We start from the raw sequence: 18449 nt of genomic DNA, 5'->3' as shown, positions 1-18449 counted from the left end.
CAAGTCCTCTTATTAATCTCAGCACCTTGTAAGTTGTCCTTTCTTTGGTCACCTAGTTACTTGGACCTTTGCCTACAAAACTCTTTCACTGTTCTTTGCCTTACTGTCTCTCCATGCTCTTAACATTTTACTAACAATGGCAGAAGCTTTCATCTGAATTTCAAGTTTCTGTTGTTTGTTTTTTGCTTAAAAGTTCTCACTTTTTAATTCATCTCTTTTTATATTATAACTCCCAACAATCCTCCAACTCATGTCTTCAATCCATTATTTCTGCCATCTTTTTTAACTTTAAAATTACATTTTTAAACACTTATAGTGATTGTTTTTGTCTGAAGTGGTCTTCCTCTCTATATTTTTATTTGTTACCTTGTTCCCTTCAACTCTATGCTCAATGAACAGACTCCTGACTATCCAGTTTAAAATTGCAAAGTTCCCCTAACCTATATTCTTCATCCCTGCTTCCTGCCATATCTTTAGTTAAACCCCAAGACAAAAAAAGCTATCACCTTCTAATTTTTAACTATATAGATTACTTTAATCCTGCTAAAGCATTGCTCCCTCATATCCCTTCCCAGTCAGAACTCCTAGGTTTTTCTAGCCACTCTTGTGATTAGGGTGGTCCGGCTCAGAGGTGTCATGCAGTAAGATTCTGTGAGTGAAGAGCATGCCCTGGGTACATGATGTGGAATGAATAGCCTAGTGAGTATATCTACCAGAAAGCACGTTAGCAAGTGTTTAACTTCAGATTAAACGGTTGAAATGTATGAGTTTTGTGATAGTGAAATTTAAAAGTTTGTATATACGTGTGACTCAACAGATCATTTTAATAAAAGAAGATCTTTAGAGTCAGAAAAAAGTGATATAGGTAACTCTTATTAGAGTCCACATCCAGGTTACACAACCGCTTAGGCTACAGCTCCTCACCCTTAAAGATCCTTGGTTTGAGGTGCTTTCTATAATTTTTTTCTAGGTCTTAAAATTTTCTGAAAACCTGCTTTACTAATTTTTGCTATAACATGATTACACGTCGGTGGAGAAATTAACTACTCTTAACTGTGCTCTTTAAGCATCTCCAATGAGCTAGAAGTTTGTATTGTCCTGTAATGCTCAGATTTGTATTTATTTGCCATAAAAACAGCAGAAACAAGATGGTTTGGATTTAGCTGCTCTATTGTTATATTTAGGAAATTACCAAAAGATGAGAAACCAACCTTAAAGTTGCCAAATATGCAAAAGTTATAAAAATTAATAATGTACAAATTGAACATTTATTTTTGTTTTCTTTTTTTCTATTTCAGACGGTCTTAAAATCATTACACTTGCCAAAAAACAACAGTCTTTATGTCCTTACACCAGACCTGCCACCACCTTCATCATCTAGTCATGCTGGGTAAGGGATTTGCTTTTCTTGGAAATCTGAAAGGAAAAATTGGATGGGAAATTTTTTATATGTTGTGTATAAGTATAATAAATAAAAATTTTATGGAAGCTTTAACTGACTACCAAGTGTATCAGTTTCCATATTATTTGGTTTAGATTATTCATTTGACTTACTAGTAGAATCCTCTTTCAAAGAAAAATCTATTGGAAAATGCATGCATATTAAAAATAATCAAAACAGAATAGAGCTATTGCTCAGTACTACCTACTGTATTCAGGGTTCCTGAGTAGGTAGTACTGAGCACTTAAAAGGGGGTAGAGGGAAGAGAGCCAAAATGACCCTTCTTTGATTGAAGGAGAAGGATTAGAGGGAAGAGAAAAAATAAATACAACCCCAGTCTGTTATTGCCAAAGAAGATACAAGTTTGAAGAAAATACAGTAACTTCTACAGGATAAAGCTAGAAAAACACCTACTTAGGTTCTCAAAGAACTCTTTCTTAAGATAGACTCATTGTTGCTTTTAATTCTCATAGAACTCAATGCATGTATTTACAGTATTTATATTATGTTTGTATACATAATACAATATTTAGTTGCAAATTAAATTTAGCAGTAATAAATAAAGCAAATGGCCTGCATATACTGATTGTACTAGTGACAAAATAATGGTCTTTCTAAGTCTTTATATTACCTCAAAACTAGTTTCATGCTGACTTTGGAGTTTCACAGACTTTATGTTCATCTACTGATTTTATTGTCATCAGAATATCATGCTGGGTTCATGGAAATTGTCTTCTTTGCCATGTAGCTGACCTCTCATTTTTATAGGTACTTATTCAATTTTATCAAAAACTTTAAATTTTTCCCTCAATGACATTATATTGTAAGTTATTTATTAAAGCAGATATAAAGTAACATGTTTTAAATGGCAAATGATTTTCTTCAAGTTTTGCTCAGAATTATAAAGAAAATTCTACCTCCATGTTTTACTTTCCTGTCTTGATTTTACTGCCACTAGGGGGTGCCTGGTAATTGCATCTTTGTATGGACAGTTTCTTTTCTGGTACCCAAAATTATAACATAAATTACATCACATCTACAATTAACTTAAGAATTATTTTAATGTAAAGTTGATTTTTTTAAAAAATAAAATTTCAAGATGAAATTAAGAGTGAAGATGTTGCTCAAATCTTTGTAATAATTAAGAAACATTTTAACCCCTTTTAGAATTCAGTAATGAATTGAATGAATGAAGCGTTATACCTATGGCACAATTTCAAATCAAATCATAATTTATAATAAAATTAGAAAAGGGGAAATGTTATTATATTATTATAGGAATGATTTATTTCATCAGTGTGTTTTTATTAATTAGTAGATAAAAGGCAAGCTCTATTCCCAGTGAGCTTTTAACCTATTCATTAAAGATATTGGGCCTTTAAAAATATCTTTCCTTTCCTGATAATTATCTTTCATTACTTGTCCTAACCCTAAAATCCAGACTGTTCCATCCAGTCTCCTTTGTGGTGTTTTTTCCTGCCCCTCATTTGCTCTAAATGTTGAGATTCTTGAGAGTTTTTCTCAGAAATTTCTTACATTACTTTCTCTTAGCATCTGCTTTCAACCTTTCCATTTTTAAAAGATGCTTTCTATAGCTTAGAAATTTCTCTTTATAAGCTTGTACCCAGCATGTCTTCTTAGTGCAGAGTCAGATGTTTAGAACTGACTCATCGTTTTCCTGGGAGAGCTGTGTTGTCTCAGAGAAAACAGTATGAAATGAGGAGGCCTGGACTAGCTAGCAGGATGATTGCTGAAAGGTCGTTCAGTTGGGAATTTAAGTAATTGACTTTGTTAATTTGGTTGAGGAATAGAACTAAGTATTCGATTTTAGTACATTTTAAAGAATAAGAAATGAAATCAAATAACATTCACAGAAAATTTGATTCTAAAGGGAAGTAGGTGTAAGAGACAGAATTACTTGAAATAGGAGAACAGGACAGTAAATAGGAGCAATGGGAACAAGTAAAACAAACAAATCCTGGTGGCCGTAGGGGTGTGGGAATGTTAGACTGCAGGAGCATCTGTAACAGAATAGCATACATTGGGCAGCTTAACGACACAATTTTAATTCTCCAGATTTGTAGTTCAAGATAGAAATGCAGGCCAGGTCAGTATGTGATGAAGGCATTTTCCTGACCTGTAGATTGCCAACTTCTCATAGTATCCCTGCTTGAAAGGGAAAGAAAACGTGATCAGTTTTTTTCTTTTTTATAAAAACACCAGTCACATTGGATTAAGGCTTCAACCTTATGACCTGAATTACCTCTTTAAGACCGTATTTCAGATAGCATCAAATTGGAGTTTAGGCCTTCTGCATATGAATTCTAAGGGTAATTCCAAGGGTCAGTTCTGAGTAGGGAGACAGGATTGAAATGTAGGATAAAGTATTGAAATGAAAGTAGCTGGCAGAGTTAGAAGCAGTAGGAAAGGTAGAGAGCCGATTGGTGCCAAATGGAGGCTAGTTCTGAGTTCTAGATCTTAATAGTTGTAGCAATGACAAAGTCCAAGACATAGAAAATACTGAAAGAAAGCTCAAAGATGAATAAGAATATATATTATTTAAAGGTGAATAATGATATCAAGAAAGTATTTGATAAGTGATTTGTCATTCATGGAGGATGGCTTTCTGCCAAGCCCTTTGTACACATTATTTTTCTTAAATCATAACAGTAAACCAGGAGTAGATTTTACCCACATTTTCCCCCGAGGAACCTGACGTGAAAGGTGAGGTAAGGACAGATATATATATAGTTGCTTTTTAAAATAAGGCTGTAGACTTTCTGATTATCTTTAGTCCATATTTAAAAAGCATAAGCCTAGGTATCAATATAACTGATGGTGGTAAACACTCAAGAAAGTAACCTAAATTTATCTAAGAGAAAGAAATGTTTCAGTAGCTAGAAATTCAAAAAGAAGACTAGGAGAACAGCGGTAGAAGAAAACAACATGCAGTGACCGAACAAATCAAGTATATTAACAACATCTATAAATGAGATAGAATTACATTTCTTTACTAAAAACAGATTTCTTGGCCAGGTGTGGTAGTGTATGCCTGCAATCTTTTTAGCTCATGTCTTAGGAGCAGAGATGGAAGACTTCATAGCAACAAAACAGCAACAACAAACCAAAAAACTAAAACAGAAATTTTAAATTTGGATCTTCAAAAATTGTTTTAAGGTAATCAGAGAAAATAGAAAATAAAGGAAGAGGAAAATATGTCTTAAGTTTTCCAGGCTAATATTACCTAAAAGAATGTAGCTTAATAATGTTAATAATACTTTAGCTTCATTTTAAGGCAGATACACGGAGGAACAATTTTCCAAGAATATGCATTGATTGTGGACTGTGTGTTCAATTCAGCAAATTTTGGCAAAATAGTAAAGAAAGATATTTATAATTATCAGATTTCTTTACTGATTTTATAAGCTGTAGATTTGAACAACTCAATCAAACACATATGAAACTGTTAAGAAAATAGACCAAAATGCCAGTTTCAAAGAATCAGTCATATTGATCACATTCCTCGACCTTTGCTTTCACAGATGATGTTTTAGGAAATATTTTAAGAAATTAGTGTTACAGTCAGAATAATGCATGATTTGATATGATTTTTAAAATAGCTTGTCACTCCTTAGGAATAAATCGATTTTATTTATGTATAAATAAATAAATGTATTTTAAGAACATAAGTTTAATTTTAATTAACATTATTATTATACTTTTTAAAGTAATATTTTAAAGTATTGGATTGGTAAATATTTTTGATAAGAAGTCCTTTAAAAGTGGTTCATTTTCAGCAGTTGACAATCTTGATGAGAAACAAACTTGTTCCCAATTAAAGCATCAATGGTGATCCCAGCACATCTAATTGGGGTGATGTACCAAATCCATTTAGACAGTTTACTGCCTATTGATAGGTTGGTGACTACAGAGATTTGCTTGTTAGCATCACACTTTGAGAAAGAGCTGCAGGTCTAAAGTCTTTGTGACGGGAACTTATTTAATAGACATTCAGAATGTTGCTTACTGATTAACAAAGCAAGAAAATCAATACACTGCAAATTTTTTCTTTATGTTTTTCCTTAACTAATGGAATTATAGTTATACAATTTTGCTATTTTGTCCTTGGTGTAGATCACAGTATATCAATATCACCACTAATTACCATGTTTTGATTAATCTTATATATTTTGATTGAGACATTTTGTAGAACCCAATATATTACTGTATTGATAAACAGTAATTATAGGCATAAGGCTATCTGGACTTTGAAATTATCTTGAAAAATGTTATTAGGAATTATGTAAAATGAAATGTTTGTTTATCTAGACGTATTTAATTGCCGACAAAGAAAGCAATTAAAAGTAGCTGCAGACTAAGAGGCCAAGCTCTGTTAAACATGGTTTTGAGATTGTTGCAGAGCTTGTGGTGATGATAGCATGGTGTCTTTGAGATGTTAACAACTGTAGCAGAGTGCTAATTAAGAATGATGTCATCTTCGGCTCAGAATTGTTAGTATCATGTTAGTTTAGCTGGACAGAAGCAAAACCTAGTTTTGGTTATGATAATAGCTCAAGTCATATTTATAGTGGAAAGATTAACATTTTATTTTTTATGCTCTTCCCAAGACAATTTTAAAATCCTCAATGAAATACAATCATATGTAAACATCAAGGCCTTAGCTCATTTACATATGTGCCAGATTTTCAAACTGATTGCTATTTGAACCTAATCTGTCATTGCTGGCTGCATTAGCTACAACAAACATTACATTTACATATTGATTTCTTATTTTGTTTTAGTGTAAATAATCCATAATTATAGTAAATTTGGTCTTTTGTTGACAAGAGCTCATATGACTCTTAAGTTTAGAATGGAAATTTAAATTGCCATGTGTTTGTCTTTTTAATTCAAAATCTGATGTATCTCAAATGAAAAGAAGTAATTGTAGATCACAAAATATTAAAAAGACAAAAGAAAAATCTTAATGTTTAGAAAGATACAAATTATATTTCTCTAAAATGATAAACATTGTATTATAAAAATTCATGGTAAATTAGATAAGTTACTGTTCCTGATTCAGTCATTAGATCATGTTTAAAAAACAAAATTTAATGTAAATGGATACAAAGCTTTTATATACACACATACACATATGTCTGCCTGTGTATATGTATTTAAATATTCAGCTCAAGAAAAGATATACCCTGTTTACACAACAGAACCTTCAGTGTCTGTATTGGTGTCAATACTTATCCTAATAACATACACAACTAATGTAGAAAGTATACTTTTCCTACTATCAGTGTAGAGGTGTTGTTAGACATATAATATTTTAAGCAGAAATGACAACAAACTCCGAATTTTCATGTAGACTGATTAGAAGTATATTGCATTTTTTCTCTGAGTACATTTGGTTGGAAAAATGGTGGCTACAATATTACACAAGCACTGGTAAGATGGTTAAACTTGATACAGAAACTGTGAAGATTTCACCTTACCAACTGGGGTGTTGTCACAGAGTGTGACTCACTGGGTGACTTAAGCACGAATGGATACTTTTTGTCCTCATGGAGGTTGGGAGAAGTCCAAGATGAAGGCACCAACAGACTCACTTCCTAGTGAGGGCTTCATCTTGGCTTGACAAGACATTCTTGCAATGTCTTAATGATAGAAAAGAAATAGAGCTCTACTTTCTTAGTTACCTTGTAAGAATGCTAGTCCAATCATGGTACCCTCATAGCTTCATCTAAATGTAATTATGCCAGATAGCACCCATCTTCAAATACTATGTATCATACTAGAAGTTAAAGTTTCAACCTGAATGTTGGGGGAGGACATGAACATTTAATTCTAAAAGCCCTGAAGTGAAATTATCTTTTCTAGTTTGATTTTGGTGGATTTATAACTTAAAACGGCAAGTGTTTTTCTTTCGATCTTTTCACACTCGATAGGCAGGCTATGATTTAGAATAACTGAATAACTTTGCATACTGAAGACTTTCAGAGGGGATTCTGGAAGGAAGGGATTACTGAGAGGATCCTTTGATGACTGATACTATTCTTGATTGACGACATGGTGCCTACTAATGGCAACCTAAGACATGACACTGTTACTGATTGGTAGGAAAGAAGTCATTCTTTTCTTTAGCAATTAATAACTGCTTTGTAGCTGTCTGGTGATTAAATGATGGTTCTTTAAAGGGGATGGAAATAGAGTCACTTTTGTATACCTGTCTGTGCATATTTAACGTAGCTCACACATGTGGTGGTCGGAGGACCACTTTCAGGAGTTGGTTTTCTTTTCAGTGGTTTGGGACATGAGAAATCAGATTCAGAATTGTCAAAGCAATTGTCTGCAGAAAGATCTCACCCTCAAATGTTGTTTTTATATTAAAATGCACCCTTTAGTTAACCTTGAAAAAAAATCACTGTTTAAGTATCCTTGAACTTATTTTCTGACTTGTGGATGTGCTCTCTGAATGTAAAAGAAATTAGCAAGACAGTAAGGACTATCATCAATTCATTCATTCATTCATTCATTCATTCATTCATTCATTCATTTTTTGCCGGTTTTAGTTTTATTAGTAATTACCAACAATACATGGCATTCTATGTTTACCTGTATAAAATGCCTGTATTAGAGCCTCAGATTTATTATAGGGGTTTGTGTACTAAAATTTATTTTTGCATGATTTTCTTCTTGAAAAAAAAGTGAAGAAGAGTGTAACAATGTTTAAATTAAGTCAGTGTATTAACATGATATTAGCATTCATTAAAAGGCAGTTATCTTAAGGTAACTTTCTGTCTCCTGCAGTGTAATTATGTTGGAATGAGCTCATTCTAGAAATAATCTTGTATTGAAAGAAGAAGCTGGAGAGTTTTGGACCAAGAAGAGTAAATAGATTTTGACAAAATTGTTCTGACACCTATATTACTAACTTAGATACTGATGCTTAGTTATAACACTGAGACTTTGGGGGGAATTGGTTACCATGTTTGTAGAGTTTCCTCTTATACACTACTCTCTTCTCCCGAGTATTAAAGTAGTTGGGTGCAGTTACTTCTTCCTTTAACCCCAACTATTAGATAGGCTGAGGCAGGGGGATCACTTGAGCCTAGGAGTTTTGAGCTAAACCCAGACAATGTAGTGATGCTGGCTCTTAAAGGAAAGTTAATTAATGAATTAAGTAATTATAATAGGATATATAAAAACATGTTTATTATGTTGCCTATTAGGTGTTTAATATGATTAGCTCTCATTTAATTTTACTGTTTTGATCTTTGGAAACAGTCACTACCTCCGACAGATACTGACCGTTCTGACTACATGGTAAGCAATTTTAGTCTGTCAGCTAGAGCAAAGACTAATAGTTTTAGTTGTAAAAATCAAAACCTGTCTTTCTTGATAAGTACAGATAGCCCAACTGAAAGAAAAATCAAAATGGGGAAACCCAATAAATAGAGAATATATGATTTCATTTCTTTCATTGAGCTCACATTTGTACTGTTCTTGAAAAGTTTGCCTGTTGGGAGGCTAGTTAGATAGCTTAGTAGGCAAAGAGCTTGATTGAGGACCGGAGTTTACTCCCTGGACCCTCATGGTGGAAGGAAAGAGCCCATTTCTTCAGATTGTTCTCTGAACTAGATGTATGTGTCATGGTACATACATTCCCCTCATAAATTGACTATATTTTAAAATAATTCCTTTTATTTTTAAGATTATAATATAATTAGTTATTTCTCCCAACCTTTCCTCCTCCCAAACCCTCCATATACTCCTTTTTGCATTCTTTCAAATTCATAGCCCCCCTTTTATTATTATTACATATATGTGGTTGTATGCACATAAGTATTCCTAAATAAAACCTGCTTTGTCCCCCTGCCCCTTTCTGTGAGAGTGAGCATGTGACTGTGCATATAAATTTTCCCTAAACCCCTGCTCAGCCTGTATAATGCAGCTTATATTTATGTATTGGATGATCAATTAGTGTGCTCTTTTTTTCCTCCCAACATTCCTAAGTTGCCTGTAGTTCTTTGTGTAGGGTTAAAGTCTCTTGGGCTTTCTTGCATGGTATCTTCTGGGACCGTACATAAAATATTTTTAAATAAAAATAAAGTTTACCTATTTGCTTTTACCTTTTAAATTGAAGAGAAAACATACTAATTAAAACCATTGCATTATTTTATACTGTTCGTTTTGGTTGACAATCTTCCTTAGAATTTAATGGTCCAGAGTTGAAGTGAATAACTTGGTATCTTAAAGAGTGACTGCTAGAGTCTGCATAGACCTAATTATGACTGACTCATCTACCTATTACAAGACACTGGTAAGGGGATAATTGTTCCTAGATGCAGTGACTGAGGTTCCAACTTATTTTGCTGGATTTATCAGTTAAATAGAGTTTTGCTCAGGTAACACTTTCAGATTATTTAAACCTGACAATACATTCTTTACAACTTTTCCACCCTGTTTTAAAACAGACAAACACAACAAAACAAAAACCTAAAAACCTCTCCAAATACAAAACACTCTTAGTTCATATGTTAGCTTCTGTTGAAAGCATCTATGGTCAATTTAAGTGTTTTTTTTTTGTTTTTATTCTTTTTTAATTAAAATTTCCACCTGCTCCCCATTTCCCATTTCCCTCCCCTCCTCCCAAATATTGCCCCCTCCCCCCACTTCCCTCCCCCTATCCCCACTCCTCTTCTCCTCCCCCCACACCATTCCCCCTCCCTCTCGATACTGAAGAGCAGTCCAAATTCCCTGCCCTGCGGGAAGACGAAGGTCTTCTATCTACATCCAGGAAGTTGAGTGTCTAAACAGGCTAAGCTCCCACAAAGCCAGTTCATGTATTAGGATCTAAACCTAGTGCCATTGTCCTTGGCGTCTCATCAGCCTTCATTGTCCGCCATGCTCAGAGAGTCCAGTTTCAACTGCTTATTCAGTCCCAGACCAGCTGGCCTTGGTGGGCTCCCAATTAATCAGTTCCACTGTCACAGTGGGTGGGTGCATCCCTCGTGGTCCTGATTTCCTTGCTCATGTTCTCCCTCCTTCTGCTCCTCATTTGGACCTTAAGAGCTCAGACCGTTGCTCCAAATTGAGTCTCTGTCTCTAACTCAATCCATCGCCAGATGAAGGTTCTAAGGTGATATGTAAGATATTCATCAGTATAGGATAGGGTCATTTCAGGTTCCCTCTCCTCAGTTGCCCAAGGTACCAGCTGGGGACATCTCCCTGGACACCTGCGAACCCCTCTAGAGTCAAGTCTCTTGCCAACCCTAAGATGGCTCCCTTAGTTAGGATATATACTTCGCTGCTCCCGTATCCACCCTTCCTATATCCCAACCATCCCAATCCCCCAAGCGCCTCCCATCCTCCCCTTCTCACGTTTCTCATCCCATTTCCCCTTTGCCCCATGCCACCTCACCCGCAAGTTCCCAGTTTTTGCCCTGCAATCTTGTCTACTTCCCCTCTCCAGGCAGATGACTATACGATTTTCTTTGGGTTCACTTTCTTATTTAGCTTCTCTAGGATCACAAATTATATGCTCAATGTTCTTTATTTATGGCTAGAAACCGATTATGAGTGAGTACATCCCATGTTCCTCTTTTTGGGTCTGGGATACCTCACTCAGGATAGTGTTTTCTATTTCCATCCATTTGCACGCAAAATTCGAGAAGTCATTGTTTTTTACCGCTGAGTAGTACTCTAATATGTATATATTCCACACTTTCTTCATCCATTCCTCCATTGAAGGGCATCTAGGTTGTTTCCAGGTTTTGGCTATTACAAACAATGCTGCTATGAACATAGTTGAACAGATACTTTTGTCATTTGATAGGGCATCTCTTGGGTATATTCCCAATAGTGGTATTACTGGATCTTGGGGTAGGTTGATCCCAAATTTCCTGAGAAATCGCCACACTGATTTCCAAAGTGGTTGCACAAGTTTGCATTCCCACCAGCAATGAATGAGTGTGCCCCTTTCTCCACAACCTCTCCAGCAAAGGCTATCATTGGTGTTTTTGATTTTAGCCATTCTGACAGGTGTAAGATGGTATCTCAAAGTTGTTTTAATTTGCATTTCCCTTATCGCTAAGGAGGTTGAGCATGACCTTAAGTGTCTTTTGGCCATTTGAATTTCTTCTGTTGAGAATTCTCTGTTCAGTTCAGTGCCCCATTTTTTTTTACTGGGTTAATTAGCATTTTAAAGTCTAGCTTCTTGAGTTCTTTATATATTTTGAAGATCAGACCTTTGTCTGTTGCAGGGTTGGTGAAGATCTTCTCCCAGTCAGTGGGGTTGCCTTTTTGTCTTAGTGACAGTGTCCTTTGCTTTATAGAAGCTACTCAGTTTTAGGAGGTCCCATTTATTCAATGTTGTCCTTAATGTCTGTGCTGCTGGGGATAAACGTAGGAAGTGATCTCCTGTACCCATATGTTGTAGAGTACTTCCCACTTTTTCTTCTATCGGGTTCAGTGTGTTCAGACTAATATTGAGGTCTTTAATCCATTTGGACTTGAGTTTTGTATATGGCGATAGATATGGATCTATTTTTATTCTTCTACAGGTTGCCAACCAATTCTGCCAGCACCATTTGTTGAAGATGCTCTCTTTTTTCCATTGAATACTTTTAGCTCCTTTATCAAAAATTAGGTGTTCATATGTTTGTGGGTTAAAATCAGGGTCTTCTACTCGGTTCCATTGATCGACTTCTCTGTTTTTATGCCAATACCAAGCTGTTTTCAATACTGAAGCTCTGTAATAGAGTTTGAAGTCAGGGATGGTAATGCCTCCAGACGATCCTTTATTATATAAGATTGTTTTGGCTATCCTGGGTTTTTTGTTTCTCCATATAAAGTTGATTATTGTCCTCTCAAGATCTGTGAAGAATTTTGATAGGATTTTAATGGGGATTGCATTGAAACTATAAATTGCCCTTGGTAGAATTGCCATTTTTACTATGTTGATCCTCCCAATCCAAGAGCAAGGGAGATCCTTCCATTTTCTGGTATCCTCCTCAATTTCCTTCTTCAAAGACTTAAAGTTCTTGTCAAATAGATCCTTCACTTCCTTGGTTAGAGTTACCCCAAGATATTTTATGCTATTTGTGGCTATCGTGAAGGGTGATGCTTCTCTGATTTCCATCTCTGCTTCCTTATCCTTTGTGTATAGGAGGGCAACTGATTTTTTGGAATTGATCTTGTATCCTGCAACACTACTAAAAGTGTTTATCAGCTGAAGGAGTTCTTTGCTGGAGTTTTTAGGGTCGCTTATGTACACTATCATATCGTCTGCAAATAATGAAAGTTTAACTTCTTCCTTTCCAATTTGAATCCCTTTGATACCTTTATGTTGTCTTATTGCTATTGCTAGAATTTCAAGCACTATATTAAAGAGGTATGGAGAGAGTGGACAACCTTGTCGTGTTCCTGATTTTAGTGGAATAGCTTTGAGTTTCTCTCCATTTAATTTGATGTTAGCTGACGGCTTGCTATAAATAGCTTTTATTATACTTAGGTACGACCCTTGTATTCCTAATCTCTCTAAGACCTTTATCATAAAGGGATGTTGAATTTTGTCAAATGCTTTTTCAGCATCTAATGAAATGATCATATGGTTTTTTTCTTTCAGTTTATTTATATGGTGGATTACATTGATAGATTTTCGTATGTTGAACCAGCCCTGCATCTCTGGGATGAAGCCTACTTGATCATAATGGATAATTTTTCTAATGTGTTCTTGGATTCAGTTTGCCAGTATTTTATTGAGTATTTTTGCGTCGATGTTCATGAGTGAGATTGGCCTGTAGTTCTCTTTCTTGGTTGTGTCTTTGTGTGGTTTTGGTATCAGAGTAACTGCAGCTTCATAAAAGGAATTTGGCAATGACTTCTCTGTTTCTATATTGTGAAATACATTAAGGAGTATAGGTATTAGGTCTTCTTGGAAGTTCTGGTAGAATTCTGCATTGAAGCCGTCTGGACCTGGGCATTTTTGGTGGGGAGGTTTTTTATAACAACTTCTAATTCTTCGCGACTAACAGGTCTATTTAGATTGTTCACCTGGTCCTGGTTTAACTTTGGTATATGGTACTTATCTAAAAAAGTGTCCATTTCTTTTACATTTTCCAATTTTGTGGCATACAGGTTTTTGTAGTAAGATCTAATGATTCTCTGAATTTCCTCTGTGTCTGTGGTTATGTCTCCCTTTTCGTTTCTGATTTTGTTAATTTGCGTATTCTCTCTCCGCCGTTTGATTACTTTGGATAGGGGTTTATCAATCTTTTTGATTTTCTCCAAGAACCAGCTTTTTGTTTCATTGATTCTTTGGATTGTTTTCTGTGTTTCTATTTTGTTGATTTCAGCCCTCAATTTGATTATTTCCAGTCTTCTACTTCTCCTAGGTGAGTCTGCTTCTTTTTTTTCTAAAGCTTTCAGGTGGGCTATTAAGTCTCCAATGTGTGCTTTCTCCGTTTTCTTTAAGTGGGCACTTAATGCTATGAACTTTCCTCTTAGCACTGCTTTCATAGTGTCCCATAGGTTTGAGTATGTTGAGTCTTCGTTTTCATTGAATTCAAGAAAGACTTTAATTTCTTTCTTTATTTCTTCCTTGATCCAGGTGTGGTTTAGTAGTTGACTGTCCAGTTTCCATGAGTTCATAGGCTTTCTGGGGATAGCATTGTTGTTGAATTCTAACTTTAATCCATGGTGATCTGATAAGACACAGGTGGTTACCGATATTTTTTTGTAACTGTGTAAGTTTGCTTTGTTACCGAGTATGTGGTCTATTTTCGAGAAGGTTCCATGAGCTGCAGAGAAGAAGGTATATTCTTTCCTATTTGAGTGGAATGTTCAGATGTCTGTCTCTGCATGACTGAAGCCACTTTTCTGCTGAAACAGTTACTTTATTTGCTGTTTTATACTGGTCTTTATTGATTTTTCTTTATCATTAATCTTCTTTAAGCTTTGATTTAGTTGTTGGAATATTCTAGGGTTCCATCTTGATTTTTCTGTTTTTCTCTTAGTATCTTCTTCACATGATGTCATTTGGCACAAAGCCACATGTCTCCCATATGCCTGCATGCTTTTGACTTTTCAGCTCTTAACTGGCCATTTTGTGTCTATTGTCTTAGTTTTTTGTTTTATTTTCTGAGAGAGAGTGGAGCCACCCATAGCCCTGGCTGGCTTCAGACTTGCCTTGTTACTGAGGATGACTTTGAGCTCTGATATTTATACCTCCACTGTGTAAGTTCTGCGCTCACCTTTTACCTGGCTTTGGGGTTTACATTCAGTTGTATTGTATGTAACACTGAAATTTCTTTTTGTGTGTCTAATATGCAGTCAAGCTTAATCTATCTAAAACTTCACTCTCAATTTTTTCCTACCTGTTTGTTTTTTTTTCACATAAAATTCCATCCTATTATTTGCTGAGACTGGAAATCTTAGGGTTGTATTTTTTCTCTTCATCAGTAAATTGTCCATCTTCTTCGACCTCTAACCTGTATTCTGTATTTAACATTCTTGCCATTTCTCCTTTCCTCACTTCTGCCATGAATTAATCTATTCCTCATCCCCCCATCTCTAGTCTTTCTCTCCATAGTTAGAGCACAGAAAGAAATCTTGCAAAGACAGAACTAGAAGTCATCTCTTAGTAGTTTCCTCTTTAACACCCCCCATCCAGTGACTTTCCTGTACAGTTAACTATGAGAATCTGTGTGATTGAACCTTTGCTGATCGCCTTTGTATTGTGCTAACCTCAGTGTCTATGCTTTTTCCTTGGAGATGCCTTTCCCAGCTGTTCTGTTTATGAATTCTCCTACCCTCTGTTAACTTGTGTCTTCTGATCTGTTTCATTTTCTTAATGGGACATAGCACTCTCTAAGATTACATTACATTTACTTGATCTTTGCCCCGTTTACCAGAAATATAAGTTTCATGGAAACAAGGACCATATTTTTTTGTTTTTTCCCTTATTATTTATCTAGAAACTAGAATATTTTAATTATAGATTGGTATACAACAAACTATGTCAAAAGTTGTGTGTTGACCCCACCCCCACAATTGTGTATTCTGAGTGTTTAGTTCTAAGATCCTATTTGAATTTTAACTTGTGTGTGTCTTCTTGGTATGGATCACTTTTTCTCCTCATGGATTTTTTTACTCCTCAACCAAGGGCAAAGTTAAGTACATTGGTCTCAGTTTTCATTGAACTTTTATTTCAGTTCTACTGTCAGTGATGTATGTGTATCCTTATTAGACTAAGTTTTCAAAGAACTGTGTATTTTTATTTAGATTGAATTCCTTTGCAAGGCATTGCCTAATGCTGCTTTTATATAAATGAATGAATGCTCTAGCTAGATTAATAGTCATGTGACCTTGTTGGTTGAAAGACAAAGATGGATAGATACGACTCTTACCTTGTGCAAATTCACAACTTGTTTATTAGTAAGCAAATATCTGCAGTGTACCTGGTGTTTTGCTTAAGTGCTAAAGATATAGTAACAAATATCCTTGCGTCAACAAATGTATTTTAGTTGAGTATAAGTTTTTTTTTAAATTTATTAGTAATATTTTATGATATTTTTGCTTCCTTTGTATTTTTTTTCTGCTAATATTCCCAGAACTCTTTGGCTGACAATAGGGTGGGCAGATTAAATGCCTAATCCTAATCTTTATTTTGTGTGTGTTTATCAAAGATTGTCAGAGAAGTCACGTAGGCCAGAGCAATGGAGCATACTCAGAATATTTTCTGAGGCCCTAAGTAAGCCATGGCAAAATTACAGCTAGAATAGGCAGTGCAGATGATTTGAACTTTATAGCAATAGATTTTTATTAAATTATTGATAAAGATCATGTTTCTTAATATTGACATAAAATAGAATCATTTATATTTCTTAATTTATATAGCTGATTACACATATTTTTGTGCATTTTACACTTTTCTAATGTTTGGGAACTTTACCTAGGATTTTGAGTGTGTTGCTTTGAAGTCTCATTTTCCTGAATTCTATATAGCTGATTCCTATGTGAAAGTATGATTATTTTGAAAGAATTTTGGTGTAGCAATTACAATTCTGTAGATTTCAGTACCTTCTGAATTTTTGCTGAAAACACATTTTCTATTTTTATACAATATTTGTAAGTATAAACAATAGTTTTATAGTTCTGTTCTAGACAGCTTTTTCATTATAATTGAATCAGTCTTTCAGTACATTTAAATGAATATTTTAATAGATATTGAATATCATTTGACAATTAGACAATTGATTCTCTTGGAGAAATAAGAAAATAGACAACAATGTTTGTAGAAAGTGTGCAGTATTTGAAGTCTTTACAATAGAAGTTTTGAAAAACCTTGGTAGAGAAGGAGTTAACAGGTTAGCTCCCCTTGGTTGTTCTCAGCATGCTCTCTTGCCTTTAGGAGTGAGAAGATGATAACATTGGGCCCGGACATGCCTATGTGGAGGTTAGGATCCTCCTGGGGTTTTTGCAGCTAGCTGTGAAGCAAGCTAGAACATGTTCATCTCTGAGTTCCTTGATTTTTTTTCTTTTTTTTTTTCAACCCTTTCAGTGCCCTGCAGGAATCATTAAATCAAAACTTCATGCTGATCATCACCCACCGAGAAGTCCAGCGGGAGTACAACCTGAACTTCTCAGGAAGCAGTACCGTTCAAGAGGTGAGTTCTGTCTCACAGCTATGGAATAAAGGTAGCTCATTATAGCTAATGTTGACCCTGTTAGAGAGGGCTTATCTGTTCTGGTAGAAACTCTCTGTATGTTTCATTATTGGGTTTTTTTAATTTTAATTAACTGGAGTATCAATGCTTACTGTAGATACACTAAATGCCTTGACCTAGAAATATGAATGTTGTAAGTGGGACTCTTGATAATTGTTAAAACATCTGCTTCAAACTCTGCCTGCAAGCAGTCCAGTGTTACCCGAAATAGTTCATGGTTTTATAGTGATTATTAAAACTATTAATTTGGAAATTGTTGCCAGCATTCATTGTTGAATGTGTTTCTGTTTGCTTGAAAGGTCCCTCTCAAATGTGTCCTGCATTTATATCATATGCTTCTGTTTTAAACAGGAATTTGAAGAGGCTTTTCTTAAGCAGCTCAGTTCTAGCTTTGGGCAGTATTCCAAAGGAGTCTGTTAATTTTGTCTATTTTCTTCAGTTTGGCTCAAAGGGCCACTGTTTGGGGGTGGGGGGGAGAGAGAGAGAGAGAGAGAGAGAGAGAGAGAGAGAGAGAGAGAGAGAGAGAGAGAGAGAGAGAGAGAGAGAGAGAGAGAAGATACCTATGAGAGAAAGGCACCTTCTTGATATTTCTTTGGCCCCACCCATCTAAATGCCAATGATTTCTCTCCTTAGGGGAGTGAAGAGGCTTTGACAGGATTTTCATGCTTAGAAACATTAAAATAGTGACTATTTCATATTACCCTTCATAGTTTATAAAACTTACACTTTTTTTACTACTGAATTTTAAAAGACTAGATCATACTAGATCTTGAATTGCTACATAGAAATTTAAGACCATAGTGTTTAAAATAATTAAAATTTATCTTGAAAAAACAAATAATTTTTTAGAATTAGGCAAAATGTTTTGGTAATGGCTAGACTACCAAATTCCCTTTTTTACATGTTTGATTAATGAATTTTATCTTTTGAATTTGTCACAGAGCCCCTTTTTCTGTTTATTTTCTTCATTAATCACTTGAATAGCTATTATATAACTAAGCATTAACATTCAACCTTTTATCTGATTTCTAAATTCATCTATTTTATTTTTGAATTTTCTGGAATTTCGTGCTCATATGTTGCAGTTCATTTTTAGTCTTTATAATGGGTATTCTAAGCTCTACATTTAAAATTTTAATTTCTTGAGAAGTCGTTTTTGCTCTAAAATTGAAATATAGCTCTATGTCAGAGTTATTATAGAATCTTTGACAATAAAATCTAAATTGCATATGTGAACATTTAATTAAACAAGGAAATTTAGCTTCAGAGTA

General features: G+C 34.8%; 1 protein-coding gene across 3 annotated transcripts in view; it reads left to right on the top strand.

The window, feature by feature from the left end:
• The window catches only part of Faf1 (Fas associated factor 1), a 310745-nt gene that overhangs the window by 93442 nt on the left and 198854 nt on the right, over positions 1-18449 (top strand). For all 3 annotated transcript variants that reach the window (XM_057784436.1, XM_057784435.1, XM_057784434.1), the window contains 2 exons: positions 1299-1390; positions 17013-17118. In XM_057784436.1, the coding sequence (XP_057640419.1) occupies positions 1299-1390; positions 17013-17118 (198 nt within the window). The remainder of the gene's footprint in view (positions 1-1298; positions 1391-17012; positions 17119-18449) is intronic.

The sequence above is a fragment of the Chionomys nivalis genome, chromosome 11 (assembly GCF_950005125.1).
Source record: "Chionomys nivalis chromosome 11, mChiNiv1.1, whole genome shotgun sequence".
NCBI classification, from domain to species: domain Eukaryota; kingdom Metazoa; phylum Chordata; class Mammalia; order Rodentia; family Cricetidae; genus Chionomys; species Chionomys nivalis.
Note: the sequence above shows the minus strand (reverse complement) of the source record. Positions and strands in the feature narration are given on the sequence as shown.